Source organism: Lissotriton helveticus, chromosome 5_1 (assembly GCF_964261635.1).
Source record: "Lissotriton helveticus chromosome 5_1, aLisHel1.1, whole genome shotgun sequence".
In the NCBI taxonomy this organism is placed as follows: Eukaryota; Metazoa; Chordata; class Amphibia; order Caudata; family Salamandridae; genus Lissotriton; species Lissotriton helveticus.
Genome location: NC_136065.1, coordinates 1,182,695,555 through 1,182,711,469, shown reverse-complemented (window position 1 = coordinate 1,182,711,469; position 15,915 = coordinate 1,182,695,555). Strand labels below are relative to the sequence as shown.

General features: G+C 44.5%; 1 protein-coding gene across 3 annotated transcripts in view; it reads left to right on the top strand.

Annotated features, from left to right (window-relative positions):
- GFRA1 (GDNF family receptor alpha 1) overlaps nucleotides 1-15,915 on the top strand; it is a 396,539-nt gene that overhangs the window by 308,522 nt on the left and 72,102 nt on the right. For all 3 annotated transcript variants that reach the window (XM_078643889.1, XM_078643890.1, XM_078643891.1), the window contains 2 exons: nucleotides 13,272-13,381; nucleotides 14,222-14,356. In XM_078643889.1, coding sequence (XP_078500015.1) covers nucleotides 13,272-13,381; nucleotides 14,222-14,356 — 245 coding nt within the window. The remainder of the gene's footprint in view (nucleotides 1-13,271; nucleotides 13,382-14,221; nucleotides 14,357-15,915) is intronic.

Genomic DNA, 15,915 nt, shown 5'->3' with positions numbered 1-15,915 from the left:
TCCTCGACAATCTCAACTTTCATCTCAACTACCACAATGAACTCAACACTACCAACCTACTTGACAGCATGAACAACATCGGACTCACCCAACTTGTTCATGACTCCAAACACATCTCAGGCCTCGCGCTACACCCCATATTCACCTCCAGCTTCTGCATCTGGCAATGCCGCACCACAGGACTCACCTGGACCACTCCATCGTCCACTACAACATCACTAGCACACATACTTCCGCCCCGGTATACCCATTGCCCCCTACCGCAGCTGGAGCAAAGTCTCAAAGTACACATGTATTGTATTGTAATTGCATTTATATAGCGCTTGCCTCATGGATCAGTGCCCTCAACACCAGCCACCCCATCTCATCCAACAACCTACACCAGAATGTTAGAATCGTCAGCAGTTGGATCACCAATTGCACCAACAGCCTGTGACAGCTCCTCCGCTATGGTGGAGGAGCATTGCCCCACTGCTTTTAAGCAGAGCGAAGATGAAACATAAAATGATAAAAACTTTCAGTTATTATTTTATTCTTCATGCTGATTTGCGGGCGGGCTTAGCTGCTCAGTTCTCAGAGCAGGGCAGGGAAGGAGTGGTTTGCCCACTTCTAAGCTGGCATTACAGCCTGCGTGGAGAACAAGCCCAGGCCCCCATTCCTTGGTTGAGCATTGAACCAGGACGCTCAAAACCAATCACAACACTGCACTGCAGAGTTGTGATTGGTCAGGGGAGCCTGGGTGCTTACCAATCACAACACTGCATTGCAGCATTGTGATTGGTCAGTGGGGCCTGCTTCCTATTCCTCAAGTTCCCCAAGGAGAGCAGGTGCAGGGGCGGGGGGCCCTGCACAAAGGCAAGCTTATTTCTTTTTAATGTTTTTTTATATGTGAGATACCCCACCTGCGTGACCTCACCCCATGTGACCGCCCCCACCCGCACGACCTGTCCGCCTTGCCACCTGCGAGCCATGCTGGCTGCCACTGCTGACAACGCGGCTCCCATTGGCAACAACACCATTGGCAACAACACCCACAGAAGGTCCACCAAGCAGGCTAGGTGGTGTCCTGAAGATCTCAGAATTGCTTAACAACAACGTAAACAACATGAAAGGAGATGGCACACCAGCAAGAATCCGATTTACAAGCCCACCTTCAAGACATCCTTCAACCTCTACCACAGACAGTTGAGAGAATCGAAGAGAAAGACCTTAGCATCACGCATCGAATCAAGCTCCTCTAACAGCAAAGAACTCTTCAACATCGCCAAAGAATTCTCCAGCCCTTCAGCTGCTCAAACATAACCCCCTCACAGGAACTCTGCAACAACCTTGAAAACTTCTTCCACGACAAGTTTGTCAATATTTACAGAAACTTCAACCCTCAGTCCAAGGCCACCAAGTTCTTCAAACAACACAACAACCCCGCAATCACCACAGACATCCGACCAACCAAATGGAGCCAGCTCACCGCAAAGTTCACCACCTCCATTTTGAACTCTGTCTTCTCCTTCACCAAATGACCCATGCCCTCACTACATCTTCAACACTGTTGAAGCTATACTCACCACCTTGTTCAGCACCTCAATTGCAATGCCCACCTTCCAAGAGGACTGGAAACACACAGAAGTCAACGCCCTACTAAAGAAACCATAGGCAGACCCCAGCGAGCTCAACAACTACAAACTGATCTTCCTTCCAGGCCAAAGTATTTGAAAAAGCCATCAACCAACAACTCTCCCACATCGGTAATGGGTCCTCCTACTCCACTCCACCAAATCTGGATTATGCAGCAACCACAGCACTGAGACAGTCCTCAACATGGCTACCACTGACATCCCAGCCCTACTCGACTGATTAGAGACTGTGACTCTGATCCTCCTAGACCTCTTGGCAGCCTTCGATACAGTCTCCCACTGCACACTCATCACAAGACTGCACAACATAGTCATCCAAGGAGCCGGTCTCATTTTGATTGCCTCTTTCCTCACTAGAAGAACGCAAAAACACCAATGATCCTCGCTCAGCCCCCCCTCTTAAACAGTTATATGACACCTCTAACCAGCATCCCCAAAATCCAACCTCATATCCTATGTCGACGACACACAACTCCTCCTCTACCTCTCCGAAGACACCACCAACACCCAAGACCAGCTTCCACAACTGCATGACAGATATCGCTATCTGTATGAAGGACAACTGCCTGAAGCTCTACACGGACAAGTCCAAGGTACTGAATTTTGGAAACAAAAGCCCTCCATGGGATACATCCTAGTTGCCCTCAAAACTCATACCTACTCCTAACCCCACTGACCACACTTGGAACATAGGCATCATTCTGAACAACAAGCTAACCATGATGACTCAGATCTACTCTGTCTCCTACTCCTGCTTCTTCATCCTCTGTATGCTTCATAAGATATTCAAATGGCTATCCCAAATTTCAAGATGCACCATCACCCAGACCCCCATCTCCAGCAGACTGGACTATGGCAACGCTCTCTATGCCGGATTCGCAGCTCACCTCCTCCAAAACTACAGGCTACACAGAACACTGCAGCCAGACTTGTCCTGGATCTCCCTAGATAAACCCATATCACCCCGTCCCTCCGGGAACTTTCCTGGTTCCCTGTACAGAAAAGATGCCAGATCAAGCTTCTGACTGATGCATACAAGGCCCTACACACCTGTGAACCCGCCTACTTGAACCACCACCTGAACTTTCATTAGCCCACCAGATACTTCCGTATCCCTTTCTCTCTAGCTCTCAGACCCCATATACGACGTAGCAGATGGGAAGGTCACTCCTTCTCCTACCTAGCAGCAAAGACATTATTCACTACCTCAGGGAAATACAGTGTAGATACTCTCCCTACCCTTGCAATTCTCTACTATGTCTACCTCAGAACTTTACATCCCCACATCCCTCTATCGGATTCTTCTTCTATATAGTATTTATACTTTTATTTCTGCTTAATGTAACTCGGGCACTTACTGCTATTTTGCCTACATATCCCATTAAATACCATTTGCCCTTTTTACCGTTACTATATATTTTTATCTATTCTCAATATACCTCATCTTATTGTTGTTGTGTTTACTCTGTAAGGCTCTCTGATACTTTTGGGTCTAGTTCATGCTAAATAAAACTCACAAATAAATAAACGAGCTACCATTTCATCTATGAACCTCCCTATCTCTCCCAAAGTCCTTGAAGGCCTGGCTATTCAGCTAATCAACTGGATCCCTGCCAGCGCCTGGATACCCTCATGGTTGACAAGAAGCACTCTACAAATCTACTGATTGATTGGTCAAACAGCCAATAGCATGTGCTGAGTGAGAAACACTCCTTTAGGTGCAGCCAAAACCAAATCTCTGCATATTAATTTATAACAATAGGTTATGCAGAAAGCTGCACTGTTAAGCAAGACCAAAATGGACTTTTAAAATGGTTAGATCCTCCCGTTGTTCACATTTTCATAACCAAAGCTTTCTTAATAGGTGCATATAGTTCCTTGTAAAATCCTAGAGTATATTATCTGCCGGGTTAGAAGTTATTAGTAACCAGGCTACAAGATAATTTTGTAGTGATGCACCGGATGGAGTTTATTCTCCCAGAGATGTAAGGTCTCTAGGGTGTGTGTCTGTTCATGGGCTCCTTAAAATAACACCTTGCAATAAACTTTTGATTGTCCAGGGAACTGAAATGTAGTTTTTAATGTATCGAGATCTACCAATGCAATTTTCTAAATTACTTTTAATAAAGGAAAATCCTGTGCCTGAGGCAAAAATCAATCAGACTATAGATTTCAGCGTTGAAATAAGGTGTTAATAGCAGAAAGTGAAAACAACAAAATATTACAGACCTGTAATAAGCAATAATGTACCTTCTAGAAATATCCAGCCTATAAACCCCTATTGCATTGACGAGTAAGGTTTATGGAACCAGAGGCCTGGCCGCTTGTAGCTGTAAACGTTGGGCGTATTTTGACGTGCATAGAGGCACCTTTGTTCAGTGAGAATCCACCTCTCTGCACCTCATTAATCAGCGGACACTGATTATGAGGTGCGATTAAATCACATAGCCTTTGCAACCATGAGTTCACGCTGAGATAGGAATTTAAAATTCTGTGGTCATTACTGCACCCTCTGTGTTTTTTCCCTTACACAGGATTCCTATGTTATGCCTCATTGCCAGACTTATCACATAGAATAGGAGGTATTGTTTGCAATTAGTAAATATCTTACTTCAGATATCAGTATTGAGAGGATGCACAGAATATTCCACATCATTCTGCCACTCCCTCATGACCTTGGTCTTCAGAACATGCTAAACGGTGACCACTCGGCAGCACAGTAAGCGTAGATGGTGACTACTCAGCAGCACAGTAAGCGTAGACGGTAACCACTCAGCAGCACAGTAAGCAGAGAAGGTGACCACTCAGCAGCACAGTAAGCAGAGAAGGTGACCACTCAGCAGCACAGTAAGCAGAGAAGGTGACCACTCAGCAGCACAGTAAGCATAGACAGTGACCATTCAGCAGCACAGTAAGCTTAGACGGTGACCACTCAGCAGCACAGTAAGCGTAGACGGTGACCACTCAGCAGCATAGTAAGCGTAGACGGTGACCACTCAGCAGCACAGTAAGCAGAGAAGGTGACCACTCAGCAGCACAGTAAGCATAGACAGTGACCATTCAGCAGCACAGTAAGCTTAGACGGTGACCACTCAGCAGCACAGTAAGCGTAGACGGTGACGACTCAGCAGCACAGTAAGCATAGACGGTGACCACTCAGCAGCACAATGACCACTCAGCAGCACAGTAAGCGTAGATGGTGACCACTCAGCAGCACAGTACGGGGAGACGGTGACCACTCAGCAGCACAGTAAGGGTTCACGGTGACCACTCAGCAGCACAGTGTGCGTAGACGGTGATCACTCAGCAGCACAGTAAGCATAGATGGTGACCACTCAGCAGCACAGTAACCATAGACGGTAACCACTCAGCAGCACAGTAAGCAGAGACTGTGACCACTCAGCAGCACAGTAAGCATAGACAGTCACAATTCAGCAGCACAGTAAGTGTAGACGGTGCCCACTCAGCAGCACAGTACGCAGAGCTGTTGACCACTCAGTAGCACGGTAAGCGTAGACGGCGACGACTCAGCAGCCCAGCAAGGGAAGACGGTGACCACTCAGCAGCACAGTAAGCATAGACAGTGACCATTCAGCAGCACAGTAAGCTTAGACGGTGACCACTCAGCAGCACAGTAAGCGTAGACGGTGACGACTCAGCAGCACAGTAAGCATAGACGGTGACCACTCAGCAGCACAGTGACCACTCAGCAGCACAGTAAGCGTAGATGGTGACCACTCAGCAGCACAGTACGGGGAGACGGTGACCACTCAGCAGCACAGTAAGGGTTCACGGTGACCACTCAGCAGCACAGTGTGCGTAGACGGTGACCACTCAGCAGCACAGTAAGCATAGATGGTGACCACTCAGCAGCACAGTAACCATAGACGGTAACCACTCAGCAGCACAGTAAGCAGAGACTGTGACCACTCAGCAGCACAGTAAGCATAGATAGTGACAATTCAGCAGCACAGTAAGTGTAGACGGTGCCCACTCAGCAGCACAGTACGCAGAGATGTTGACCACTCAGTAGCACGGTAAGCGTAGACGGTGACGACTCAGCAGCCGCAGCTGATCCAGTTGACTGTGCAGTCAGCTCTCTTTCTATGCAAGGGTGATGAGTATTTGAGGCTGCGTGGTTGAGGTTTGTCCCAAATATAAGAAACAGTTGATATCGCAAGATGTTTGCTAAATTCTTTGCTGGGAGATCAGGAATGTGTGAACACAATATAAAGCCTCAGATGATTTATTTTTTAATTTTTTAAAAGATGTTCAGTTCCTGCGAGATGAGGTCTCCGTTATAACCTCGTTCAATAGCATGTACACCATGTATACCGTGGTGGCTTCCTGGAAATAAATGAACATGAGTCAATATGTTTTCATCTCCTGATTAAAAACAGCCTTTAAAATCTTTTAAAGGCACTACATTTAATATGAGAGCATTTTCCTGACATCGCCATGGCTTGGTTGTTGTTCTGTGCCCTGTTTTGAAGTAATCAACTGACCAAGCTAAAGTTTTCGAAGAAGGCAATCAAGTGTGCTCGCTCCACCTTCCTTTGGGCCATGTTTGTAGTCCTTGCAAAAGCCTTTGGCGGGGTAGATTGCAACTTGAGCTCTGAGACGGCTTTAAAGGAAGGTGCTCCCATCACTGGAGTCCTCTTTTACTGAAAGCCACTTCTGAAGTTATCTGCCTCTCACAAGGGGCTGTTAGAGGAAGTTGGCATTGTCTGGCACCCAAAAGCACTATGTGACATTACTTTAATAAGGTTATAGTCCTGTGTTCCTGAGGCGAGGACAAGGCACTTCCGCACAGCTAGAGTCCCCGAGCACCAAGAAGTCCCTTTTGGAGGAGTGTCTCCTCAGTGGCGCGCCCTTCCACTGAGAAGGCACGGCTAGTGCTACCTTGGCATCATAGAGCACCAAGAAGGACTTGCTGGTAAAAATACACATTCCAATAGGTCTATAATAGTGAGAAAACCCCGGTGGAAAACATTCACTATCCTGGAGTCTTCCTGCAGAAGGAAGACATGTCTCAGGAGAGCTCATACTGTTGGGATCTCCTATTACCGGCCAGGCACTGCTCGGCAAGCTGGGAACCTGGAACCCTAAAGCACTGACGTGGCAGAATTCTAAATTAGCAATGACATAACACTTCTGAATTCAATCATTCAGGGGTTTGTAAAGTGCACTACTCACCCATGAGGGTCTCAAGGCGCTGGGGGAAGGGTTACAGTTCTGGATCACATGAAGAGCCTGGTCTGGAGGCACTTCCTAAAGGTGTGCAGGGTGGGGGGGACCATCTGATGTTGACTGGGAGATCGTTCCAGGCCTTTGGTGCAACGTAGGAGAAGGCTCTTCCGCCTGTTCTGGTTCTGCAGATTGGTGGGGTCTCTGCCAGGGCGAGGTCGGCGGAGCGGAGGTTCCTTGCAGGGCCGGCTTTAGGCATGTGCAAGCTGTGCACCTGCACAGGGCCACCAAACCCCAGGGGCCACCACGCCAATATATATCCTTAACATATTAATCCTCTGAGGATGGATACATATTTGCGTGGTGGCCCCTGGCAGAGATTTGGCGGCCTCCGGCTCTGTTCCACTTCTAAACACCCTGACCCCCTCCCCTCTTTACTGGCCTGCGCGCTCCGCCCCGTCCGGACCCCCTCTTCCGGGCCCCCTACCTACGCTCCCTGCCCAGGGCCACCCTGAGCCTAGAGCCGGCCCTGTTCCTTGTGGGTACGTGGAAGGAGACTCTTTCGTTGAGGTATTTAGGTCGAATGTTACGGAGGGATTTGGAGGCATCTACATTCCTCAAATGCTGAGATGAGAATGCTGTGGCATACTTTGATGGTTAATGTCGTTATGAAAGATGTGAACCCATTTTACTGTGTAGCGGGGCAGCTTGGGGTGGATGCATGCGAAGTGTTTTTTATTTTGACTGTTTTCTGCTGGATGTTTGTGTGGGGCATATGTTGGTGGTGAGTGTTGCTGCACTCCTGTGAAAGCCAACTATATAGCATGTCTGGACTGCCGTGGTCATTTGTGAGATGTTCTGCTACTCCTGCCCCTACCCCAGCCCTTCTTGGAGTTTAGGGACACCACATTTCGAATCATGGCAGGATTAACCGTGCTAAATAATCCTTGCCGTTCTGAACAAGGCTGAGGCACTTGGCGAGGGTCATCCCTCACCAATCGTTCTCAGAAGCTTTTTTGTTACCGGGCGGATTATGCATCAAATAAAATATCACGTAAATAAATACTCGACGCACAGCTGGTTTGCGATTTTTGCACCAACTAATGTTTCAACGAATGTTGTGAAGAGCAAAAACAAGTGTGCAGTGGAAATCTCTGAAAATTATCTGCCTGAGAATATTGATAACTCCGGGGTAATGACCGTGGGAATCAATATCTTACGCACCAAGGGAAATTAAACCGCGCTTTCAGGAAATACCTTTTTTTCCAGCGTGCACATATTACACTCTTTCACTCGACAGTGCTGCTGTTCCATCACTTTGATGCATTCGGAGGGCAGTAAATATAATATAAGCATTGTGCACCTGTCAGAAATGGAGTCATTCTATATGACAGTCTGTAATTAAACTGACTTTGTCACTTATGTAGCAGTAAACCATTCCAGTATATAGTCATTAGTATATCTGGAGGGTCCGCCTTACTGCACAGGTAAGACTGAACACCTTTAACGCAAGTGTGAATACAATGGTTTCCCCACACACTCCTCCACGGGGGCACCTCTACTTTGAGTTGGAGACAATCAAAATATTGCAGACTCAGTAAATATTGTCCAGCAGGACTGTAATTAGAGGTGTAGTGCGGATGCTTGCTGATGAATACATGAGTTCTACTGTAAAATGAAGTTAGGAAAGTGAGGATCTGGCTGGGTCCTGAAGAAAGTCAGGGACCCTTTCTAGGCTGTACAGGCTGAAACATTTCGACCCATTTAGATACTGGGATAATAGGCAATCACTTGTATCGCAATAGTTTTTAATCATCCCTCTGGCCCACCCTCAATGAATAGAAATGTTTCAGATTTAGGGGGTTAGGGATTTTTATACTCTCTAGATCCTAGTTCCTCTAATGACCACCCTCAGAAATACTCCATGGAGTTAGGGGGAACCCATTCACCTTTAGATTTTTTTCTGGTGAACGTGGGCAGGCCAAAGATGAAGCATTACACCCGGGGAGGTGGTGGAGGGTGGGGTGTTTGGACCTGCCTTCCAATTTTTTGTGAATCTTTTTGGTCCTATTCAAACTGTGAAACATAACATGAATTAGAAGGTGTTCCAGAAGATGGGTAATTTCCTGTGAGTGGCCTTTTAGTCTCTTCGAGACCGGTCACGTTTGTCTTTGGTGTTTCTGGTGTATAGATAGGGAGGACGCAAACATTGACAGCCCCCTTTCCTATCTTTTCCATGTACCCCTATCCTTATTTTGAAGACAGATACATATTTGTGTAGATGACCAAAAGTAAACCTGCTGCAGTATTTCAGTAGTCTTTTTGATGCATTTAGGAGAGCACATTTATCATAAATGTCCCAGTATCTCCAGACTTTGCAAGATAATGGTATGGTAGTCTTGCTAATTAAGCTGCAGGACTGTCCACTTGTCCTCTTATGCTTTATTTTTAAACTCACATCTTGTTTTTAACCAGCATTGTTTGTATCCTCATCACCAAGTATACAAGGAGGATATGTGAGGCACTGTGGGAGATTGGGGGGGGGGGGGAAACGTCAGAGTGTGTATTAAAAAATAGAGCTATAGACGTGGACATTGGATAAGAAGGCAGCTGATGCTTAATTGGGATCAGTGAGATTACGAGTTAGCCATTTGGGAAAGAGTTACTACAGATACCTTGAGCAGAATGTAAGACTCGGCAAGTAAGTAGGGTTCATTTGAGAGGAGTATTCTTAGGAATTTGTTTGCAGAAAGATTTAGACTGGGAATTGTAAATGGAGCTTGCTGGGCGTACAGTACTTGGATGAAAGCAGAGCAAGGGAACAGCAGGCTCTGTGGAAGAAGACAAAAAATCACTAGGATATATTATATATACATTAATAAACTTTGCCTCGAGTCTGACTTTCTAAGACTAAAGAGGCGTGACAGTGCCTGTGCTCTTAGTCACACATGCCAGCATTATTTTGGACAAAACTGAAGGAAAACTTTACAGATTGATAACCGAGTTTACAATAATTGCCTCATAAAATAAGTGCATGCAGAAGCAACTACATTACTGGTGATGGTAAACAGTGCTCAAAACCCCTCCTTCATATTGTGTTTTAAAATGACGGTCCATCGCAGTAGTTTCATCCTGGAGGGCCCGATTCACAGAACTAACTTAAGACAAAATCCTAAACTTACTACCATTTTGGTATTCACAGAGGGCACGTACTCATTTTGGTATTCTCAGAAGGCACTTACTCATTTTTGTATTCACAGAAGTTTGGAGTCCTAACTTTAGGACTCCTAAATGCCTTCCGTGAATACCGAAAGTCTTAAAGTTAGGATTTCTCCCAGTTTAGGAGTAGTAAAGTTAGGACTCCTAACTTTAGGACTCCTAACTTTAGGACTCCTAAATGCCTTCTGTGAATACCGAAAGTCTTAAAGTTAGGATTTTTCTCAGTTTAGGAGTAGTAAAGTTAGGACTTCTAACTTTAGGACTACTAAATGCCTTCTGTGAATACTGCAAGTCTTAAAGTTAGGATTTCTCTCAATTTATGAGTAGTAAAGTTAACTTTACTACTTCTAAACTTAGAAAAATCCTAACTTTAAGACTTTCGGTATTCACAGAAGGCATTTAGGAGTCCTAAAGTTAGGACTCCCAACTTCTGTGAATACCGAAATGAGTAAGTGCCTTCTGTGAATACCAAAATGAGTAAGGCATTCTGTGAATACCAAAATGGTAGTAAGTTTAGGATTTTGTCTTAAGTTAGTTCTGTGAATCTGGCCCTTAGTTTTCTTCGGCTGAGGTGTTGTATACTCTGAAGTGGGCACAGCAGGTGAATATAGCTAGTACCATCGTAAACAGACCAGATGATCAATTTTGAGGTAGGAGAGAATACATCCAGAAACAAATTTCAAGGATAATAAAAGTAAGATCTTGCGGATTGTACATTGGGAGTCGCAATAGTACTTGGTTAAGGAGAAAGCAGAACTGTGGCCCTTGCTTCTCTGCATAAAACGTTGAAAACGTTGAAAATTAATACTACAAGCTGATGGCAATTATCCCAGAATATTTTGTAGTCAATTCAAAAAGCTAGAACATGCCATGGCTAATTCACATTAAGCCAGGAGGACTCGATACACTCGTCCACACCTGATGGCCTTAAAAGTGAAAGCCCATCTTCTGTCGGTGCTTGATTGTGTGATGGAAAAGAGGAGATTCCAAGATATGGGGAAAGTTTCAATTGTGGCCGTCGTAGTGAAGCTGCTATTTTTTGCAAGTTTCCCAACATCGCACAACTTTGTTTTTGGTACATTTTCAAACTTCGAATGAATATTTATGGCATACTTTTCTCATTGAAACTAGCAAAGAAGTTTTACAGCTAAAAGGGGAGTTATTTGTAAAAATGTGCTCTCACAAACCTTCTTTCAGCTGAGATTTAACCTTCTATTTGTTTATAACTTTGCAAACTATTTGAAATTTAAGGAGATCGCCTGATTTTTGGAAAATACTTCCCCTTCCCTTCCCCCAAATTCATATGAAAAAGAGTGGCGGAGAGTTATCTTCATAAGTGTTATAGCAATGTCAGAGCATCAATTTGACCAGATATGTGTGAAACTGAAGGTCCGCCTGCCTGATTTACAAACGGGTAGACCTTAACTAAGTCGGCGACAGAGCTTACTTACTCTGGCTCTATTGCTGATCTACTCCTCTGGCAGCCTGATGGAGAACGGGCCGCCAGAGGTGTACAAATAACACCATCCGCCCGGTGTTACATGTTTTTTTGCTGTTCATCACCGTGAAACAGTAAAGTAAAATACTGACCCCAACACTATATAATACAACTCATATAGTGTTAGGGGTCATTAGTTTTTACTTTAAAAAAAACTAAATCCAAACGATGGTTGCATGGTCTTAAGAGAGTTGACAAGTGATTAAGGAAAAAAGAAAAATCCCAAGTGTTGACTTATAAGGGGAACTTGCCAAACATCAGCCTGTTATAAATCAGCTGTGCACAATCTTAATCAGAGTACCTATGTAAGTAAATGCCCGGTATCCAACTAATTCCTCTATTCGAATGATTGAAGAATCCAGCAATGCATTTATAGGCTGTAGGGGACACAAATAAAGTCATTTCCTCGCCCTAGTAACCAGGATCTGTAAAAAGTTTAATATGATACCATATTAGGAATGCAATTTGAAAATCAGCATAATTAGATGGAGAGTGCTATTGCTAACATCTCTCCCTGGAACTATTTCTATCAATGTGTAGGCGTTATGGAGATATTTTAGAGAACATATTTTCGCTTAATTATTTGCCCCACTCATTTTATGAGATCATATACATGTAATTAATATGTAACGTCATTGATTATATACTCAATTTTGAATGTACACATAAAGGTTTTATTGACGAATGACAATAAGAAAATAAGTTATTGTGCCTCTCTTGAAATGCTCATTACCTATTTGTGTAAGGCTCTGTAAACATTGCTTTGTGGGAGCTGCACACTCCTCTGTATGGGTTCCTATTTGACATTAGATTCTACTGTAATTTTTTTTAAAGCATCACATTGTTTCAGTGTTGATTATGTTTTCAAATGTACTTGTAATAAGCCATAAAACTTTATTTTGTGCAGTAAAACTTTATATGTCTGGCCCTATGTGTCTATTACGTATCGTCTATTATCTGTTATTCATTTTGATTCATCCTCGTTCTCACCACTCCTAGCGCAGAGGTAGTGAGTTTAAGGGTGTCCCTTGCTTCCCTTTTCCTACCTGACAATTGCAGCATCAGAGCCCTCTGCCCAAGGCTATAACTGTTGTTAAAGGCCCTGAACTTGAGTGTATGAACATTTCCTCCTCTATGGGTAGATTGTTCTAAATTTAATAAGAGAGAAACAGAAAGGCAAACATTGGAATGTTGAAGCGAAAAGTCTATAACAGACATTGTCTTTAAAAGTGTCTTGAAATTCCAATGTTCTGATAATTATCACACATGACTTTTTTTATAGAACATTATCACAATTCAATGCCATACAGTTCTCAGTGTGTACGCATGTCTTCATCACACAGTTCCATACAGATTGGTTGGGTGATGACGAACTTGTATGTTAAAACATTTCAAAACTAGAACAGTTGTAATTTCATAGACATCATTTAGGATAAACCACTTCCTCCGAATTTCTACCACTCATTGGAGTGGAAACATTGGCTCATTGTGTCCCAAATAATCCCGCCAGGATCATCAATAACTCCATGACCAGACATTCTGTGGCACTGACTTCAAGGGTGACATTTAGAGGTTACTAGGGATTGCAAGTGAAATAGACTGCCCAAGACTCCTTTCAAGCTGTCAACATGTGAATCACACATACAAATGACATGGTCAGGCCAGTTTGAGAGTGAGCATGAGTATTCAATTTTTGGGTTTAAATTGTAAACACATCTTTCTTTTCCTTGCAGATCTCGCCTTGCTGATTTTCTTACTAACTGTCAGTCAGAGCCGCGGTCTGTCAGCGGATGCCTGAAGGAGAACTTTGCTGACTGCCTGTTGGCCTACTCCGGGCTCATTGGTAAGGTCCTTCCAAAGCAATTTATTGAATTGACCTCAGGGGTAGGAGAAACAATACTGGAAATGTAGATGCTGGGTAGCACTACTCAGGGACTAACCAGGGACTGAGACAAAAAATAATCCCGGCCACCAAATAAAAGTGGCCTTCATTAGTGAGTCATATAGCTAAAAAGCGTTTCTTATTTGCAAATTGAGCCAATTTTGTATAGGTATTTTGCAAGGTATGGGAGACTGCACCATTTGAGTTTGATGCACAATGCTTGTGTTAATATCAGGAAATCAAATGTAAAAGCCGGTCCACCTGGCTATAAAACAGGCCCAAAAACATCCAAAAACCCCGGGCCCACACACTGACCTGTCAGACTAGCCCACCAGGCCCTGCCTGATTGCCCTAGAGGTCATTATGATCTTGGCACTAATCCAGAGTCAGAATAACACGCAGCTGAGACTTTTCCAGCCCTACCAGCTTTTTAGTGTCTGAAATTCTCCTCTTTTTCTAGTCTGTGATCCTTGGGAAGTATATTTTAGACATCCTTTGTAAAGAGACGTTGTGCTGCCCTTTTTCATGACATTGAATGGTCCCTTCCAGGGAAAAAGGGCGCCACTGCAGGGTTCCCTATAGGCCTCCGACCAGAATCATATCAATGAACCAAGCCAGTCATTGGGAATATATTTAAAAAGTTACATTCGTGAGAAGTATTGAGGGTTATTATCAGACTGGGGTTGGCTCAGTAACCAGGTCTACGTGCAAAGTTTCCATACTGATGTTCATGATTAGTAAAAAAAATTGAAATAGTTTTTAGAATTGTGCTTTTTCTATGACACTATGTTTTGTCAACAGGCACAGTGATGACCCCAAACTACATCGACTCCAGCAGCCTGAGGGTGGCGCCGTGGTGTGACTGCAGCAACAGTGGCAACACCATGGATGACTGCCAGCGGTTTCTCAATTTCTTCAAGGAAAATATATGTCTCCGTAAGTACCAGCAGGTGGTGTGTCTGTGTAGGAACGTCTGCTGGTAGCTGGGCTGGTAAGCCCAATAGTCAAGGGGCCTGGACAGACGCCCCCCTCCCCTGTCACAGAGTGCACAGAGGCTTGGCTGCTGCCCCAGAATTAACATCTAGCCTTCAGAGACATCAACCTCTCCAGTGCCCAGAGAGACTAAAAGCCCAGACAGCAGCTGGGAGGTATTCGCCTACAGGAGGAAGGAAGTTAAAAGTATTCGAGGGCTAATGGCATTTCAATGATGAGTGAAGTTTCCTCTGCACCGGTTCCCAAAGTTAATGGACTTTGTGTGGTGAAGTCATACCCCATGCAGCTGATCAGAGGGTCCCAAGCTCTCCCCACTCCCTTTGAAATGTGATGAGAGTCAGGAGGCGAATTAGAAACATTAAAGGGCATTTGGAAGAAACACCAGCACAGAACGTGAGCCTCAGTCTGCCCTAAATTGGAGAACATAAGATTACTGCCTCGTGCATCCGTGGGTATCTTCACAGCTTACCGAGGGCTGCAGGGGACAGGGGACGGATACCAGCCACAACACGCCATTAGAGTATTCATTTTTCCTCTCCACCTGCCTCGGTGCACCTGAATGAGCCCTTGACATCATCTGTCATTTCATCATGACTTGCTGTAACCAATCCCCTAATATCGGACCCCACTCTCTCCTAACAATGTCTGTTTTTGAATAAATGTCTTTTTGTGTGATTCCACTCCCAAGCAATGTAAGTCCTTCAAAGTCAATGTATGATTTTACCACCTAAACAACATCCAGCACCCAAAGCACGCCCCCTGCTAATGTCAGGCTGTGATTTGCCTCCCCCTCGTCTTTCACCGCCTCTCTACCAAAAATGCAGTTCTTCAATTACACCATCCATCTGCACTGATCACAAATTAGGCCACCCTTATACAGCAATAAGGCACGATGATTCCACTATCCATAGCAATGTCAACCTCCGGGTCAATCCTCTCAGGGGCATCAGGTTCTGACTCCACCTTCGCCCAGGTTTGATGATCTTAAATCAGTCTCACTCTACAGGGTTGTCCTCTGATTCCGCCAGCACCAGCAATATCTGCCTCTAAATTCAATCACCTATAACGATGTTGGTGTTTGATGAACCCATCACTAACAAAGTCAATTCTAATTCTAAGATCTGTTGCATCATTCACAAATGTTTGTTCGGATCTGCCCCCAGGTACCTAACGGAAATTTTTAAACCCTATCAACCAGGTCGAATCCTACGCTCTAAAAATCAAGCTTTGCTCCAGATCCCTAGGATTAAAAGAGAGAGAAAAGGAGGCCAAGCTCTATCATACAAAGGCCCCACTCTCTGGAACTCTCTGCCTCTTACTCTTAGGTTAAACCCTAATTTGCCTGCATTTAGGAAATGCCTGAAGACGCACCTATTCTCTATCCAATAGCCTCACCAAAGTCATACAGATTTCACTGTCTGGCTCCTCACTCGGAAAGAACAAAAGCGCGGAGATACCTCTTCGGAGATTGAATTCCTGCGCTATACAAGTACCTAAAATAA